This window comes from Atractosteus spatula, chromosome 11, assembly GCF_055471065.1.
Source record: "Atractosteus spatula isolate fAtrSpa1 chromosome 11, fAtrSpa1.hap1, whole genome shotgun sequence".
In the NCBI taxonomy this organism is placed as follows: Eukaryota; Metazoa; Chordata; class Actinopteri; order Semionotiformes; family Lepisosteidae; genus Atractosteus; species Atractosteus spatula.
This window is the reverse complement of record NC_142716.1, coordinates 40,178,322-40,197,958: the sequence shown is the minus strand read 5'-3', so window position 1 is coordinate 40,197,958 and position 19,637 is coordinate 40,178,322. Positions and strand designations below refer to the sequence as shown.

The 19,637-nt window shown below is 36.1% G+C and overlaps 1 protein-coding gene and 1 long non-coding RNA gene across 2 annotated transcripts in view; one reads left to right on the top strand and one right to left on the bottom strand.

Annotated features, from left to right (window-relative positions):
• The first annotated feature begins 869 nt into the window (after positions 1 to 869).
• Positions 870 to 14,996, top strand: LOC148824051 (myosin-4-like). The gene is made up of 39 exons (XM_088927579.1): positions 870 to 1,085; positions 1,235 to 1,378; positions 1,458 to 1,614; positions 1,862 to 1,889; positions 1,979 to 2,090; positions 2,187 to 2,279; positions 2,360 to 2,423; positions 2,534 to 2,632; positions 3,357 to 3,460; positions 3,543 to 3,681; positions 4,261 to 4,379; positions 4,474 to 4,623; positions 4,724 to 4,894; positions 4,992 to 5,301; positions 6,148 to 6,218; positions 6,321 to 6,408; positions 6,597 to 6,714; positions 6,810 to 6,933; positions 7,245 to 7,381; positions 7,751 to 8,006; positions 8,286 to 8,528; positions 8,614 to 8,790; positions 8,871 to 9,016; positions 9,105 to 9,195; positions 9,370 to 9,759; positions 9,842 to 9,968; positions 10,051 to 10,169; positions 10,853 to 11,049; positions 11,140 to 11,323; positions 11,414 to 11,579; positions 11,666 to 11,790; positions 11,880 to 12,188; positions 12,631 to 12,834; positions 12,930 to 13,055; positions 13,501 to 13,671; positions 13,759 to 13,863; positions 13,967 to 14,062; positions 14,305 to 14,439; positions 14,871 to 14,996. The coding sequence occupies exons 1-39, from the start codon at positions 882 to 884 to the stop codon at positions 14,889 to 14,891; spliced, it is 5,820 nt and encodes a 1,939-aa protein (XP_088783705.1). The 5' UTR covers positions 870 to 881; the 3' UTR covers positions 14,892 to 14,996.
• Positions 14,997 to 16,711: 1,715 nt separating this feature from the next.
• LOC148824048 (uncharacterized) overlaps positions 16,712 to 19,637 on the bottom strand; it is a 60,084-nt gene continuing 57,158 nt past the window's right edge. Inside the window, exon 8 of the long non-coding RNA XR_016093753.1 lies at positions 16,712 to 18,152. This is a non-coding gene — a long non-coding RNA (uncharacterized LOC148824048). The remainder of the gene's footprint in view (positions 18,153 to 19,637) is intronic.

Below are 19,637 nucleotides of genomic sequence, written 5' to 3'. Positions count from 1 at the left end.
ATCCTTTATAAAAGCCATTTCATTCTTCCAGGCCCATGCTTTATGAACTGATCCTCTGTGGGTAAGAAAATCGAAACAAATATACTCTAATGTAGCAGATAATAAAGCATTAAAATATCGTAAATATTAAACTTTCTACAAGTCATACGGTGTGCAATACCCCTCCACTAATTTAGTTTGGTCGAATTTGTTGCAGGATTAATATTTAATTAACAGATGTATATGAATTTAATAGACATGCCGATAAAATTCTCTTGTTAATAGCAGGGTAAATAATAGATGCGATTTTACAGCACATTTGTAGAATAATGTGTCCTTTTCTAAAATTACAGAATTGAGGAATCCCGTATTTCTTGCCTGGGATCAGGGAGGGTAAGCATTTATCTATGTATCTTTTCTTTCTCAAGGTAATAGCAATCTACCTATATTTATAATACAAAATCTAACAGTATAAATAGTTAATAACCTACTTGAAATTCCAGTAGAAAACTTTTCAGTCGGTGTTTACTGTAGACCAGAGCGGTACATTCTACAGGTAATCATTAGATTAGAAATATAAATGAACTGACTAAAAGTGTCAAACCAGGTCAAACCAATAAATAGCAATTCGGGCCATTGGAAACCAGTTGCTAATTTCTACTGGGAACGACTGGAATTTCTAGTGTGGTTAAAAAAAAACACAATTTGGAAACAGAGTTCCCTAAGGGGGAACAAAGATTTCAGTATTAGACGCAGACCAATTCTGTTCCTTTGATAAGTAGGCAGTATTGAATTGTACTCAGTAATTCCATTTGGTTCCTACAACATAATTGAATACACTGTAACGTCTAGGTAGTTACAGATTTGTCAATAAATGTATTTCCTTTTAGTGACTTGCAGCAATGAGTTCTGATGCTGAGATGGCCGTTTTTGGGGCGGCTGCCCCGTTTTTACGCAAACCGGAAAGGGAAAGAATAGAGGCGCAGAACAAACCATTTGACGCCAAAACAGCTGTGTTCGTAGTGGAGCCCAAGGAGGTTTACGTCAAAGGCGTTCTCCAGAGTAAAGAAGGGGGCAAAGCCACCGTCAAAACTGAGGCTGGGAAAGTAAGTGTCATGCTGAAATCTAGGTGGTTACTGTAAATCTGCCTTTCACTAGCACTACTAAAACCAATGCTATGTGCATCACTGTCACGGCCTGTATTAACTATGAATTCTATTGCTACCATTTATCTTTTTCTTTTCTGAATTTTTAGACTCTAACGGTGAAGGAAGACCAAGTCTTCCAAATGAATCCCCCCAAGTTCGATAAAATTGAGGACATGGCAATGTTGACTCATCTCAATGAAGCTTCTGTGCTGTATAACCTCAAAGAGCGTTATGCAGCATGGATGATCTATGTAAGTACTGTTACAGCACTGTTATACTACAATTAATTCTTACTGCTACTATTTCTGATCTTATTGCTTTACCTTTCAGACCTACTCTGGGCTGTTCTGCGTTACTGTGAACCCCTACAAGTGGCTCCCAGTGTACAATCAGGAAGTTGTAGCAGCCTATAGAGGCAAGAAACGCCAAGAGGCTCCACCACACATCTTCTCCATCTCTGATAACGCCTATCAATTTATGCTCACAGGTACTTAACTCTTCTAAATAAGCATTTATATAGTTAGAACAATATGTTTTTTCAGAAGTATGTTTTTCAAGATATATAAATTTACAAATAAATATTAATGCAAATAATTATAGAAAGTATAATAATACAAAATATTGTAAAAGTACCTTTTTATGAAAAATGAATAATTAAGACTTTGATATGTTGAGCTTTAATATACAGTATAACATCAAAAGTTATATGCACTAATAAACCTTTTCTTTTACAGATCGAGAAAACCAGTCAATCCTGATCACGTAAGTACCTGATACATCTTAGTATTGATTCAGAATCAGACTCATATGATTAGTGTAGACTGCTAAAAAAAACATGATTTTATTTTCAGTGGAGAATCCGGTGCAGGAAAGACTGTGAACACAAAACGTGTCATCCAGTACTTTGCCACAATCGCAGCAATTGGGGACAAGAAGAAAGAGCAAACCTCTGGCAAAATGCAGGTTAAAAAATATTGCCTCTTTTTTACAAGCAGCATATACAGTATAAACCCTCCTGAAGCAGTTTCTTTGTTGATATACTGTATGTGTGTCCTATAGGGAACCCTCGAAGATCAAATCATTTCAGCCAACCCTCTGTTGGAGGCTTTTGGAAATGCCAAGACAGTGAGGAATGACAACTCCTCTCGCTTTGTGAGTTCTGCATACCACACAGTCTGATTCTCCTTAACGAAAGGATTCACAGTTCTCATGTTTTCCTGCTTTCTTTTCAGGGTAAATTCATCAGAATTCACTTTGGAACAACAGGAAAACTGGCTTCTGCTGATATTGAAACCTGTGAGTTTGAAATGTGTTCAGATTAAGTTTAATTTAGTGTTACATTCAGTACAGTACCTTACATCTACATTTTAAACATTGTGATATTTTCTTGTGGGATTTATTTTCAGATTTGCTTGAGAAGTCAAGGGTAACATTCCAGCTTTCAGCAGAAAGAAGTTATCATATATTTTATCAGATTATGTCAAACAAGAAGCCAGAGCTCATTGGTAAGGGCAAAAAATGTTTGTTGAACATTGTTTGTTGTGTGTATGGATTGTATATTCAGGAAAATTGCGTCCAACATCACTTCCCATATATGTTTGTAACAGCACAAAAACACATTTTCACAAATTTGTACTTTTATTAATTAATACAGCCTTATAGTTACAGTCATCTAAAAAGCTTTTATGTGCTATTATTATTTTCAAAAGGAGACAACATGAAATTCCCAGAAAGTTTGTCTGTGAAGTATAACAGACTTCTACAATTTCATGTTTACTGCAATTAAATTATGAATATTGCTATCTTTGTTTAGTAATCTACAGGAAATGTTTACTAATTCACTATTATACTAATTTACTTCAGATTTCACAACTCATAATGATTTTTCAATTAAAATATCTATCCATTTTGTAACCGCTTCTTCCAAGAAGCATGGGGGAGCCATAGCCAATCTCAGCAAGCAATGGGTATAAGCAGGATACACCCTGCTTTCCCAGATACGCCCATTTTTCCAGAAGCTAATTAACCTTCCAATATGTCTTTGGACTGTAGGAGAAAACTGGAGCACCTGGAGGAAACCCATGTGAAGAGAGAACATACTGTACAAACTCCACACAGATCCGGGTCATGAGTTAAATCCAGGCTCCGAAAGCTAACCTATGCTAATGCTAACTGCACCACTGTTTAAATTTAAACTATTCAAATTTTCATTTCTTTGCTTTCATTTAGAAATGCTTCTAATTACTACCAATCCCTATGACTATCCTTACGTCAGTCAAGGCGAGATCAGTGTTGCCAGCATTGATGATAGTGAAGAGCTGATAGCCACAGACGTAAGTACTGTTGGTTAGTGGAAGCTTTTCACATAAGAAATGCAGATGAAACTCACAAAAAACATTTTCATTTTCCCCCCAGAGTGCTATTGACATTCTTGGGTTCACTTCGGAGGAGAAAGTTGGCATCTATAAGATGACTGGCGCTGTGATGCACTATGGTAACATGAGGTTCAAGCAGAAGCAGCGTGAGGAGCAGGCCGAGCCTGATGGCACTGAGGGTAAATGTTTTTGATTTAATAGGCACAGCAATATGGACATGCACTGCCTATGAGAGATTGTGAATTTTTTCACTGGAAGGTGAATGCATGCCGTCAATGCTAGCTATATAAAAACAAGCAATATAGTCCTCATGGCTATATCCATGACATTCTTGATTATGATATGGAAATAAACACTCACTTTGACCCTTTTCATTTGTTTAATTCCAGTTATTTCTTGTGTTTTGTATCTTAGTTTTAACTTTTTAATGATCATTAATTCCTTAATTTTTCACTGTATGTGATAACCTTTCTCCACTTCTACCCTCACCTTAGAGTTTAACACCTTAGAGTTTTACACCAATTGAACAGCAAAGTGTAAAAGATGTCTGAACTGGTACTTTAGGTATTAACTGTCCTTCAGATTTGCTCTTCTGGAATCTACATTTGAAAATACTTTATCAAATCTTTTGGTTCCTTTGTGTTGTAATGTTGGAACATGAAAAGTTACCAAACCTTTGCTAAGAAGATTATCACTAATTACTTTTTAAGAATTATTGTGTATGCTGTATGTTTATAATGTATGTATTTCTCTTTCAGTTGCTGACAAAGCAGCATACCTAATGGGCCTGAACTCAGCAGACTTGCTCAAAGCCCTCTGCTACCCAAGAGTAAAAGTGGGGAATGAATATGTCACCAAGGGGCAGACTGTGCAGCAGGTTTGTGAATAGGAACCATCAGTGAATTTTAAAAGTTTAGAAATTATTTAATATTGATGACACTTAAATGTTTTAAATGTTTTTACATTTGCAGGTATATAATTCTGTCGGTGCACTGGCAAAGTCTGTCTATGAGAAGATGTTCCTGTGGATGGTCTTACGAATCAACCAAATGCTGGACACCAAGCAGTCAAGACAGTTCTTCATTGGTGTCCTGGATATTGCAGGATTTGAGATCTTTGATGTATGTATAGACAATTCTTCATTCCTATTTTGAAATTATTTCATTTTGAAATTTAAACTATAATGTCTTCTTCTTTTTCATCTTCTTTTTCTTATTATAGTTCAACAGCCTGGAACAACTGTGCATTAACTTCACCAATGAGAAGCTGCAGCAGTTCTTCAACCACCACATGTTTGTACTGGAACAAGAAGAGTACAAGAAAGAGGGAATTGAGTGGGAGTTCATTGACTTTGGCATGGACTTGGCTGCCTGCATTGAACTAATTGAGAAGGTATATATAATTATAATTATTATAAATCAAGACAATATTGAGATCATTTTTCTATTTATTTATAATCTTATAATTGCACCTTTTTTGTCCTGAATAGCCGATGGGCATCTTCTCCATCCTTGAAGAGGAGTGCATGTTCCCCAAGGCCTCAGACACAACCTTCAAGAACAAGCTCTATGACCAACATCTGGGCAAGTCCAACAACTTTCAAAAACCCAAGCCTGCCAAAGGCAAGGCTGAGGCCCACTTCTCCCTGGTGCACTACGCAGGCACAGTGGACTACAACGTCAGTGGCTGGCTGGACAAGAACAAGGACCCCCTGAATGAGTCTGTTGTGCAGCTGTACCAGAAATCCTCCGTCAAACTGCTGGCCTTGCTGTATGCCAGCTTTGCCTCTGCAGAAGCTGGTATGATTTTATTTTTAAAAAAATATTTTTCTTAAAAACAATGACAACTTTGTTGTGTGCTGCTTGTTGGAGAATCATGCTTATAGTCAGCCAGTGATATGACCTTATGTGATATGATATGATAGTGATATGGCTTAAACACACTCACCTGAAGCAAGCATCTTTACTAGTTTATTCATCAGGAGCCCCTCAATTCCACCAGTCTTTGATAGGTTTGAAATCTGGAGAATGCTCTGGTGAGGAAAAGTGATTGTTTATTTTATGCTCCTCAAGAAAACTGTTCTTAGCTTGCTACTGAAAGTCTATTAATCTGATATGGAGTGTTTAGGCATTTGGCCAGTGAATATTTATGTAAATTTGTTTCTTTTCATTTTCATTTGTTATGACCTAGTAGCATACTGCTGCTTGGGGAATCCTGCAGACAACCATTTAATCGTCGCAATCTATACTTAAAACACTTAAAATGTATACTATTATTGGAAAATAGTGCTTAACCTGCACTTTTAACAAGTATCTTTATTGGATCAACTACTCAAAAACATAAATAAACCTTTATAATCACAGTCTATTTCTGTCTGTTCTAATTCTGTCTATTTTAGGGAAATGCCATTCATTGGTAATTATTTCACTATACAACTTAAAATGTGCATCACAGAACAACTACTGTAAGTAGTGTTCAGTTGAATTTCAATGAATTACAATACCTGAATTAAATTTGAGGTTGAAGTTTCACTTTGTATGTTCTTTATAAAGGACCTAAATGTACAGGTATGCAGGATAACTTACAAATTGTTTTAAGAAACAGAAGAAAAGGGAAACCTATTGTCTTTTTGTTTATTTCTAAAGAGGGTGGCGGAGGAAAGAAGGGTGGTAAGAAGAAGGGTTCTTCTTTCCAGACAGTGTCTGCTCTCTTCAGAGTAAGTGCTACAGTATATCCAACATCTTTCCTAAAATGTGTGTGTCTCAAATAATTACATTTTTTCTCATTTGATCTCAATATGATACCTGTTACTCTACAGGAGAACCTGGGAAAGCTTATGACAAATTTAAGAAGCACCCATCCTCACTTTGTACGTTGCATTATTCCCAATGAGACCAAAACACCAGGTATGTACAACAATAACTGTAACAATAATATCAGCATCCCAAGTGAACTTTATGTTTCAAAGGCTTTGCTCAATAACTGAAAGTCCTGAAAAAAACATTAAAATGTATAAATTGGAAAATAAAAATAAATAAATAAACTAAAAGAATTACAAATGATTAATACCTGACTTGTTTCATTGCTATTTCAGGAGCAATGGAAAATGCACTGGTCATTCACCAGCTGAGGTGTAATGGTGTGCTGGAAGGTATCAGAATTTGCAGGAAGGGATTCCCAAGCAGAATCCTGTATGGAGACTTCAAGCAAAGGTACTATTAAAGTTTAGGCCTAAGATATACTGTATATGATCAGACACATTTATAGAAATGAAAAATAATGTAACTTTGTTCTCCCTTTCTGGAAGATACAAAATTTTGAATGCCAGCGCCATCCCAGAGGGTCAGTTCATTGACAGCAAAAAAGCTTCAGAGAAGCTACTGGGATCAATTGATGTTGATCACACTCAATATAAATTTGGGCACACCAAGGTAAGCTTTTGAATGTTAAGTTTCAGCTTACATACAGCCCAAGAGTTATATCAGGACTTTGACCAAATCAAAAACAAATTATTGAACTCTATCCTAACAGATGGCTGTTCTTTATTTTACTATATAAAATATACATTTTCCTGAGTATTATAATGAAATATATTTGGTTGCATATTATTAGTAATGGTTAAATATATGAAGGTTCATGTAACCATTTTTCATTCTTAATGTTATTTCTAATTTTCTCTATAATATTTTAACTATGAAAAAATAATTACATTTACTTTTATGTGCATCCAATGTATTTACAGGTATTCTTTAAAGCTGGTCTATTAGGCACCCTTGAGGAGATGAGAGATGATAAATTGGCTGCTCTTATCACGTGCATCCAATCTCTGAGTCGTGGATTCCTGATGAGAGTCGAATTCCAAAAGATGATGGAAAGAAGGTGAATAGAAATGGTCCAGAAATAAACCACAACAAACCCTTGTTTCTGACTTTTGAATGCTAGAAAACAAGATTTTCATTTTTAAAAGATTCAAATAAAACCGTGACCAATGGAAGAGTGAACTTTTCATTTATAAGGAAAAGAAAGTTTATAAGTTTATATAAACATTTAGTTTATAATATAACAAGAAGTTTTAAAATATAAAATATTGATCTTAGTTATTTAAGAATAACTTTGTGAATGAGATACAAATCCAGGGTATCAAAATCTTGTAAAATGTTGCATTAGTTATGTGAGTCACAGCAACGTTTTAAAGGACTTTAAAAAATTAATCATGAAGTCAATATTTTTACTCACTTTTTTGCTTAGGGAGTCAATTTTCACCATCCAATACAACATCCGCTCATTCATGAATGTGAAACACTGGCCATGGATGAAGCTGTACTTCAAGATCAAGCCTCTTCTGAAGAGCGCAGAGGCTGAGAAGGAGATGGCCAACATGAAGGAAGAGTTTGCCAAGTGCAAGGAAGACCTGGCAAAGTCAGAAGCCAAGAGAAAGGAGCTTGAAGCCAAAATGGTGACACTCCTGCAGGAAAAAAATGATCTGCAATTGCAAGTGCAATCAGTATGTACTGTATATAGTCTATTATACTAATTCTCTAGTATCTGATATCTGATATCAAATATCAAATATCAAAGCTATATTTTCCTCATGCCTACCAGATAATATTGTTTCTAAGAATTCTTTCGCCATGAAATATTGTTTGAGTTTGCAGTGTGCATCAGAACATATCTTTACTTAAGCAGATTCTTTAAAATATAATTGATCATATGAAATAATAATAATTGTACTATCCTGATTCTCTCTGGTTCAGTTGTTACCAACTATACAATCGTTTTCCAGGAAACCGAAAATCTCTCTGATGCTGAAGAAAGGTGTGAAGGACTCATCAAAAATAAAATCCAGCTTGAGGCCAAAGTGAAAGAGATAACAGAGAGACTGGAGGATGAAGAGGAAATGAATGCTGAGCTGACAGCCAAAAAGAGGAAACTGGAGGATGAGTGCTCTGAGCTCAAGAAAGACATTGATGACTTAGAGCTCACCTTGGCCAAAGTGGAGAAGGAGAAACATGCAACTGAAAACAAGGTAAGAATTTCTTATTGAATATTACTAATTACGTTTTTATACAGCAGTAACTAAAAATTAAAACTTTAATTTTAAATACATGTAGGTTAAAAACCTGACAGAAGAAATGACTGCTTTAGATGAAAGCATTGCTAAGCTAACCAAGGAGAAGAAAGCTCTCCAAGAGGCTCATCAGCAGACTCTTGATGATTTGCAAGCAGAGGAGGACAAAGTCAACACTCTGACTAAAGCCAAGACAAAGCTTGAACAGCAAGTGGATGATGTAAGTGACACATCCAAACAAATACTTCATGTATTTTGAGACAGCTTGAACTACAATTAATAATGTGTCAAATATTCTAGCTTGAAGGTTCATTGGAGCAAGAAAAGAAACTCCGAATGGACCTGGAGAGAGCCAAGAGGAAGCTGGAGGGTGATCTGAAACTTGCTCAGGAATCCATAATGGATTTGGAAAATGACAGACAACAATTAGAAGAGCGACTAAAAAAGTAAGATCTTTGTAACTTAGAAAAACACACATCTGCAGATAAAACCAAACAGAAATGAACTCTTTTGTGTTAATGTCCCCCTTAATAGGAAGGACTTTGAAATCAGTCAGCTTCTCAGCAAAATTGAAGACGAGCAAACTGTGGGTGCTCAACTTCAAAAGAAGATTAAAGAACTGCAGGTATTTTCACAAAATGTTCTATATTATATGTTTGTTTCAGTCTAATAGATCCATATCATAGTGTTAATTTATTTTGTTAAGTTGATAAGTTATGTTGATAGCCCTATTTTTCATGATTGTATAGTAATTATATATAGTATATAGGGAGAATTGTATATTTTGTTACCTTAACAGGCCAGAATTGAAGAGCTTGAAGAGGAAATTGAGGCTGAACGTGCTGCTCGGGCCAAGGCTGAGAAGCAGAGGGCTGACCTCTCCAGGGAACTTGAGGAGATCAGTGAAAGACTTGAAGAAGCTGGAGGAGCAACTTCTGCCCAGATTGAGATGAACAAGAAACGTGAAGCTGAGTTCCAAAAGCTCCGCCGTGACCTTGAAGAGGCCACTCTGCAGCATGAAGCCACTGCAGCAGCTCTCCGCAAGAAGCAGGCTGACAGTGTGGCAGAATTAGGGGAGCAGATTGACAACCTGCAGAGAGTCAAACAGAAGCTGGAGAAGGAGAAGAGCGAGTACAAAATGGAAATTGATGACCTCTCCAGCAACATGGAAGCAGTTTCCAAGTCAAAGGTAAATATAAATAAAATCTGTTTTTACTTGAGGAATAGTAATTAAAAAGTAAACCAACAGAAAAACATTTTTTCATCTGAAGGCAAATTACGAGAAGATGTGCCGAACTTTGGAGGACCAGCTCAGTGAATTGAAATCGAAACATGACGAGGATATTCGTCAAATGAATGAAATGAGTACTCAAAGGGCAAGACTTCAAACAGAAAATGGTAAAATAAATAAAATAATTAATTTAGTCTTACATTTTAAAAATGCCCTGTTAAAATATTTTTTTAAATTTGATTTTATAAGGTGAATTTTCACACCAACTGGAAGAAAAGGATGCCTTAATTACCCAAATGACAAGAAACAAAGTGGCTTTCACTCAGCAAATTGAAGAACTGAAGAGGCAACTTGAAGAAGAAACAAAGGTATGAGAATAGGAATATATGAATAGTTACACAAAGAAGAGGAGATCATTTGGCCCATCTAGCAGCCATTTCTAGAACGAGCCCAGGGTTTCAGCTTCAATGACATGGCTTGGTGTTTTCTGTTCTCAGTTTTAAATGGCCACTAAATTTCCAACTGTTTCTACTGATTCATGTTTCACTGTTCATCCACTCTATTTATAAATTATTTTAAGGATGAATTGGATATTGAACACTTGAATCATCCATCCATTTTCTAACTGCTTAATCCAATTTAGGATTGTGTGAGAGTCCGAGCCCATCCCGGGAAGAAACAGGCACAAGGCAGGGTACACTCTGGACAGGACACCAGTCCATCACAGGGCAGACACACAGACATGCTCATACTCACACACATTTTCCCAGAAACCAATTAACCCACCAATATGTCTTTGTACTTGTGGGAGGAAACTGTAGCACCAGGAGGAAACTCAGGTGAACACAGAGAGAACATATAAACTTCATGTAGATAGAGTCCAAGTACCGGATTTGAACCCAGAGCCCCTGCACTGCGAGGCAGCAATTCTAACTACTGTGTTACCCCCTTGAATCATTAAAACATTAATCACAAAAATGAACTATGTAAGTTGCAAAATTGTTTTATTTCATAAAATGATTTTACTAACCCCATGTAACTTTTTTCAAAGGCCAAGAACGCCCTGGCTCATGGTCTCCAGTCCGCCCGCCATGACTGCGACCTACTCCGGGAGCAATATGAGGAGGAGCAGGAGGCCAAGGCTGAGCTGCAGCGCTCATTGTCCAAGGCCAACAGTGAAGTGGCTCAGTGGAGGACAAAATACGAGACTGACGCCATCCAGCGCACTGAGGAGCTTGAGGAGGCCAAGTAACTACATTATTTCTACTGTTAAACTAAGTGCTTTACTGTGAAATCTAAAATGATTGAACAAATTCTAACAATCATCACTTTCCACAGGAAAAAGCTTGCCCAGCGGCTCCAAGATGCTGAGGAACAAATTGAGGCTGTGAACTCCAAGTGTGCCTCTCTGGAAAAGACCAAGCAGAGACTTCAGGGTGAAGTGGAGGACCTCATGATTGATGTGGAGAGAGCAAATGTTCTAGCAGCTGCCCTTGATAAGAAGCAGAGGAACTTTGACAAAGTATTGTATTGCTTTATCAATGAAGTTAACATGTTTCCATATGACACAACCTTATATAAATATGCAATTTTATTTTTAAATTGCTTTTAGATTTTGGCAGACTGGAAGCAGAAGTTTGAGGAAAGCCAGGCTGAGCTGGAAACTGCTCAAAAAGAGTCTCGGTCTCTTAGCACAGAGCTTTTCAAGCTGAAGAACTCATATGAAGAGGCTTTGGATCATCTTGAAACTCTTAAAAGAGAGAACAAGAATTTGCAACGTATGTGTTCAAATAGTCTGCATTTATCTTATGAAACTGTATAGTTCATGAGGAATCTTTAATGATTATAAATCATATTGTTACAGAGGAGATATCAGATCTCACTGAACAGATTGGAGAGAACGGAAAAGTTATCCATGAATTAGAGAAATCCAAGAAGCAGGTGGAATCAGAAAAAATTGAAATTCAGACTGCATTGGAAGAAGCTGAGGTAACTGAGGGTGAGATGTCTGCATTTGTGTGGCGCCAAAATATTTAAAATATGTATTTAATTTAATTTTTTTTCCACTTAAAACTCAGGCATCTTTAGAACACGAAGAATCCAAGATCCTTCGTCTACAACTAGAACTGAATCAAGTGAAATCTGAAGTTGACAGAAAGATTGCTGAAAAGGATGAGGAAATGGAGCAGTTGAAGAGAAACCATCAGAGGATTGTGGACTCCATGCAGACTGCTCTTGATGCAGAAATCAGGAGCAGAAATGATGCCCTAAGAATTAAGAAGAAGATGGAGGGAGATCTCAATGAGATGGAAATTCAGCTGAGCCATGCCAACCGTCAGGCTGCTGAAGCCCAGAAACAACTGAGGAATGTCCAAGGACAACTCAAGGTAAGTAAAAAAAGTTGGCATCAATATAACTTACAAAGTAAATACAGTACAACCTTAGTATTCACATGGTTAAGGTACATTGAAGTCTCTGTGAATAATGATTTGGAAACTTAGGGTATTTTGCTATGCCTTTAACTTAATACCTTGAATAATAGAGAAAAACAATACTTTAACATGCACATTTTTAATGCAAATTTGATCACTGTTATGAAATACAGTGGCTTACTAAGTTAGTTAGAAGAGTGCATTTATCTTGTTTGTAACAGTGCAGCACTACTGCAAATGCAGATAAGGTGGTCACTCAAAATCTTGAGTGAATAGGTGTAATTGAGAGTAGAACTAGTGAATATCGAGGTTCTGCTGTAGGTAAAGATGGAGGAATCTCATTTTCATCAAGACTTGTCAATCATTTCATGTCTTAATTTAAACCTTTTGTGTCCAGGATGTCACAATTCACTTGGATGAGGCCATCAGAACCCAAGAAGACCTTAAGGAGCAGCTTGCAATGGTGGAGCGCAGGAACAGCTTGATGCTGGCAGAGATTGAAGAAATGAGAGCTGCCTTGGAACAGTCAGAGAGAGGTCGTAAGGTCGCTGAGCAGGAACTGCTTGATGCAAGCGAACGAGTACAACTGCTACATTCCCAGGTTGAAAAGAATCCTCCTTTTAATTTTATAGTAAATATTCATTAATATTAAAAAAAGTAGAATGATCTAATGTTGCCTGTTCTGTACATACGCAGAACACTAGCCTCATCAACACAAAGAAGAAACTTGAGACTGACGTAAGTCAGCTACAAGGTGAAGTGGATGATGCCATACAGGAAGCAAGGAATGCAGAAGAAAAAGCCAAGAAAGCTATTACAGATGTAAGTTATACATTTCATCAAAGCTATAGACTCTTCTTAAATCATATAAGTTTTAGAAATTCCCAAGACATAGATCACAACTGGCTGAGGGTGAACAGGGGTACGGTTGAGGTTATTAGGACAGGATTCTCTTGGCTCTCCACAAAATAGTGACTCCTGCACTATCCTGAGTAAATGCAGGCCTGCTTCTATCAGTGAAAGATGTTCTGCTCCTCCAGTTAATGCTAATCCTCCTGAGAGCTGCTACGGATCTTGTGCTGTAGCATGTCACAAGATGAAGTTAAAGTGAGCAGGCCTGTCTGCCCTTCCTTTACAATAATACGAGCTGAACTGTAGAAAATTTTTATTCAACTGGGTGAGTACAAAATGAAAAATGCAACAAAAAAAAAATAACTCCTGGTCTTTAGATAAATTAAATCAGCATATTCCTCCTCTATAATTCTAGGCTGCTATGATGGCAGAGGAGCTAAAGAAGGAGCAGGACACCAGCGCTCACCTGGAGAGAATGAAGAAGAACCTGGACATCACAGTGAAGGACCTGCAGCACCGTCTGGATGAGGCTGAGCAGCTGGCAATGAAGGGTGGAAAGAAACAGCTCCAGAAGCTGGAGGCCAGGGTGGGGTATAATTAACACATTCATTTTTGATGCACAGTGTACATGAAAAGAAGTGTGGATTAATATATATCCAATAAATAATTACAGGTGCGTGAGCTGGAGAATGAGCTCGAAGCTGAACAAAAACGTGGAGCTGAGGCCATTAAAGGTGTCCGAAAATATGAGAGAAGAGTCAAGGAGCTCACTTATCAGGTAATATGATAGTTTCAAAAAGTTTACGAAATATTCAGAATTATGTTTTTTGTTCAGATCACAGCATTAAATTGATTCATTTTAAAACTTTAATTATTTCCAGGCTGAAGAAGACAAAAAAAATGTTCTTAGACTTCAAGACCTTGTTGATAAGCTACAACTGAAAGTGAAGGCTTACAAGAGACAGGCTGAAGAAGCTGTAAGTTAAAAATAATTTATCAAGCTTTCTTGGTCTTTGAAGGTCCCTTTTTTTGCAGTGGAGCAATAATTAATAGACTGCCCGAAGCATTTCATAAAGTGTGTATCCTTTTGATCGAACATGGAGATTAAAATCAGTCATTACTGACCTTTTAATGAACTCTTGACATTTATTTTTTATTACACAGCAGATTTCTGTACATCACATACAGTAAATTAACTTATGTCTTTTTATACCTCCAGGAGGAACAGGCCAATACCTATCTCTCCAAGTTCAGGAAGGTGCAGCATGAGCTGGAAGAAGCTGATGAACGTGCTGACATCGCCGAGTCCCAGGTCAACAAGCTGAGAGCCAGAAGCCGTGATATTGTTTCCAAGGTTAGTGTCCATTATTTTTCAAAAGGTGCCATACACTGCCGATAAATACTTTCATATTTCTCGGAAGTAAACCAGACGTTCCTGGCTCACCTCAGAAAAATGTTAACTGTAAGAGGTATTAAAAGACAGTGGCAAAAATGGGTTGCAGTTGTGTATTATTACTGCACAAATTTTACATTAGCATTCAATCAGAAAATCTAATACATGCTTGACCAGTGTTTTGAAATAGTCACCTTGAAAGTAAGTCTGAGAATGAGATGTATCCATTTTAATGTATGATTAATGCATCACTTTTAGACAACAGATTGTCTTGCAAAATAGAAGGTATGAACATTTCTTTAGTTAAGAAATTATTTATGAAGAAATCAAGAGTACAGAAATAAGACTATTCAACTAAAGAAAGGATTCTATTTTTCTTTTCACTTCCAAAGGGAAAAGAAGCAGAAGAGTAGAAGAAGTATCAGGATTTGCCTGTGGGAAATTTATACAATATGATTTCCCAGAATCATAATAGATAGCACTTTCCTCTCACCTTAAATAAAGCATGTGAAGTTTCATTTTGCCTTCTGTGCTTATTCCCCAGTTTGTCCATTGCTTCATTGCAAAATTCTAGCTATATCCACAAGGAGCACGTGCATATTTTTATACTTTGGATTCTTTGACTTGAAGCTCCAGTGCAGTCCTGGTTCTTCTGTTATTACCCAGCACCTTAATTTTGGACTCCCTTAAATTATGCAGAGTATGAATAACCACACATACAAAATGGTATGAGGTACCTTTATTAGATAGAACCCTTTACTAGTGCATTCTGTTGTAATAAAAAAATATAACTTCTCATTTGAACGTTTATCTTGTTGAATTTACCATAGAGGTTTAGACTTTTTTTACAACGGTGACATGCCTTCACTACACCACCCTTTACCACACCAGACCATGAGAATAGCGAGGCATAAAGTAAGATAAATATTTCTATAGAGTGTTTAGTATATTGAACTATATTATTCATATGGTGCAGTGTGAAAATCATGGTACAGTGTGATAAAGGACAGTGCAGTCATGTTGAAACTATAGGAATCCACAACAGAAATATGGTAAATCTAAAGGATGGGAATTAGAACATTTAATTACCTGTTGAGCAAAGAAAATAAGCTGTACAGAAGAAGATAAAAAAGCAAGGAAGAATATGAAGAAGGTTACAAAGGACAGAAGCTATTTGGACCATCTCATCTCCGGTTCATATTTGAGCCATGTTTGAATTCAGAGGACACAAGTAGAAAGCAAGTTAAAAGTGTACTGTATATAAAACTGAGAACAGGAGGGACTCTTACTCAAAGGGTTGTGGGAGCATGGAACAAGGTACTCAGTCATTGCCTCCCAGTTGTAACTCCTGTTATATTCTTATTTTGCTTGCTTTTTACTGTTAGCTTAATGATTCATGAATCTCACCAAGACATTCATCATCTTCAATAAAGTGTCTATGTACATTAGTTTGTCCCAGCCCCCTTGGCATTGAGAGTACAGAATTATATTCTGTCTTGATTTCTTCAAATCTTAATCATCACTTGTAGCCCTGGGTTCTTCTAATATTGATGATGATGCAGATGTTCGGTAAATGCCTTTCAGGATTTTTAAAACCTGATCAGGTTCCTAAGTATTCTGTTTTCACAGGTCAAAAGTTTCATCTTGCTGACTTTGTCAGGTTTTGCACCTCCATTAACTTCTTTATCATCTGTAAATTTGAAAGGTTCACTCACTACCACAATTCAGAAGATCACTGACATAAATTAAGAAGATCTGATGTTATACTTATCCCTGCAGTACCCTACTAATAACCTCTCTCCAGACTGAGGCAACTTTTCCCATAATGTTAAGGCCTGAACCAGGCTTCTGCTTTGTTCTGCTGTTATATTTGTTGATATAACAAAATATTTAAAGGGAGAAAATTCCAGGCGGAAATTAGCTCTGAGGGCCAAAATCACTAACAGGTTAAATGCAGTATATTTAACTTCAGTATACTTTTTTGTCAAACATTCAAATGTAAAGTACTGCATCTACAATCACAATGTCTTCAGCACTTTATTTTACAGTATTTAATCAAGACATTAAGATAACATGAGATTCAAAATACATTTTTCATTCACGCTAAGATCTATTCACACCAGACATTTTTAAGTCCTTTTTTTCAGGTAGATTATAATGAATATAGAAAAGGACAATATAAAAATTGAACATCTTAATCATTTCAAAATAGCATAATCTGACATATGTAGCTCTAAAAATGTATCCAAGTGGTCAAAAGCTGCAAAAGAAAAGATTTTTGGTGTTTTATTTTATATAGCATATTATATGAATGACTCATATATATGTATATACATATTACATGTATATACATCACTGTTTTGTCTCTGTTATAGACAATCAAAGGTCATGGATTTCTATGCATAACAATCATTTGTTCTGTACGTCTCTTAAAAGTGAAATTGAAAATGTGTCGCCACAGAAATCGTTGTTAAACAGTTTGGGTACTCCTAAACTTTTCAGTCTAGATTTTTTTAAGTATGGTAGATGAGCAACTACATCACAACTCATCTGTGTAGCTACTATGAGATTCAACCACAAAACTGAACATGAAACTCAGGTTCCTGTATTTCCAGCTGTTGCAATGATATTCATACATTTGACCCAGTGTGAATAGACCTTAAAAGGGAAAGCGTTGGCACAGTCGGTAGGATTGTGAGCAACAGAACCACGTCAAGGTCCTTTCCCATGTCTGCTGGCCAGTCACACACTCAAGTGAAGCAACCACCGAACAGGAAAGTCAAGGATGAAACTCAAGTTAGACACTACCCAATCCTATAGGACACATAAAGCATAATGAGTTTTTAACAGCCTTGATCATTTGCTCTTAAATAAGTATAATGTGATAAGAAAGAACAGGTATAGATAAGAGGAGGCCATGTGGCCCATCTAGCTTGTTTGGTTGCTGTTACTAGCAGCTTAATGTTTGCTTTCCAACCGCTAAATACAGGGCCTGGTCAGTACTGGGATGGAAGGCCGCCAAGTAAGTGCATTGATGGCCCAGTAGATAGCACTCTTTCCTAAGGACCACAAATTCCAAAATGTTCTTCCAATACTAGTGACTAGGGGCATGGTCCTGTAGGTGATGACATCCTTCACACTATAAGTTAAAGCAGACTTAGTTAATAAAGATCTTTTGGCACTGTTCTTATAAAAGCAGTTGAAATAATTGCAGTGTCCTTGCTAAATTCCACCATGTGGTTATAAAATCTAGCCAACCTCAATGTTCTCCCTCAATTAAACGGATAAATCAATTTCTCATCCAATTTGCTGTGTGATTGGATGCCACATGTATTACCTTCCTATTGATGAAGTGGATCACATCCTATTTGTAAACCACTTTGTGATTCTGTGCAATAAGAAAGTACTATATAAATATGCAATGAATTTTTATTTTATCTAAGGCAATTTACAGTAGATGATATATTGGAATAGCATGTATAATAACCTAAAATGACCTAAAATTATAATTTTTATCAATAACTTTATTCAATAAATACATAAATTGAAAATGTCAGTTTTGTAACACACATATCTAAAATTTTATCTTCTTCAGGGCTAAAATTTATTAAAGCGTACAGATGTAATTCTTTCCTGGTGTTGTCCAAAATAAAAAAAATCCTGTTTTCACACACCTGTAAAAGAAATCACCAAAACTAATTAGGAATGTCTGTCATGCATATACAGTTCCTGTAGGTACTGCTTTTTATAATGCTAAAATCAAAATTAAATATTTATGAAGTTCCCACTATATAGCCTTATGGAAAGTGAAAAATGTGTAAACAATTTTTTACAGCCTGAAGAAAATGCTTTACAGTATTACTATAGATATTGTGCCATTGTGAATAAATACTTACTCTCAATCAAGCAAATTCAGTAAAATAATTTAAAAATCATTTTCTATATTTGACTTCTACCATCTGCCCCAACATGATGAAAATGCTTTAGGATCATGTAACATACTTATGTTTGGGTCATAAAAATATGCTGAATATTCTGAACTGGATCCAACATCAGATCAGTTTGCAAGTGAAGTCTCTGCATGTACTGTACAGTATTACTTGCACTGCCTATGTATGTGTGTCCAGACCTATTCATAGCAGGCATCTGAGACCAGACTGCACATGTCATAAAACATGCTCATAATTAACAAAGCCATCAGAGAAACTTCATATGATATTGTGCAGGAAAATATAAGTACGGTACTACAACTAATACCACTACTGCCATTAATAACAGAAATATATAGAGTATGAAACTTTTTTTTATTTTCTAGTGTTTTCAGTAATTTGGTTTCGCAATCACATTTAGGATCCTAGTAAAATAATGAAATAATATGATACTTTGCTTGGGCTGATTGTTTACTTTAATACTGATGTACACTGATGGTGTACAGAACTGCAATGTTTTTCTGAATAATTAAAATCTAGAATTCATTTAGAGTAGAGTTTCTTTTCAGTCTCTGGATTCCTAAACCACATTCTAGTTTCTTTAATAACAAGAAAAATCAAAGCAGACTGGTATGACTAGAGCTACTCATTTTTCACATCTTGTTTTTATTTTAACACTGCATTATAATCTTGAAACTCCAACACCTATGCATAGGAACTCTGGTTCTACTAATCCAAACAATAGTCATCTACTTTGTACTGTAAAATTGAAAATATACCATAATTACAAGGAACAATTACAGCATTTTTCAACTCAGAGTTGGTCTGTAGCGTATTCCACAATGAACTGTATAATGTTTACAATTATAGTTTTGTCTGATACTCCAGGACCTTGTGTTACAAATGGTTCTTATCAGAGAGCAATTTAGAACTTTGGACTTATGTTTAAAGTCTGGTTCATATACTGTAGGTTTTTCTTTCAGCATTAACCTAACTTATGTGGTTTACATAAATTTTTATGTATGTACAGTAGCTGAATTTACCAAGTCCCTTAACACAACCAGACTCACCCTGAATGTCTCTTAGAAAGTAAAAATAAAATTACTGCTGAGATGATGATGATCATGATGATGATGATAATAATAATAAGAATTGCTGATTATAAACAAAGTAATGTAAATTGTTAAACAATTTACATTACTTTGTCTTACTTGTACAATGAAAATATAA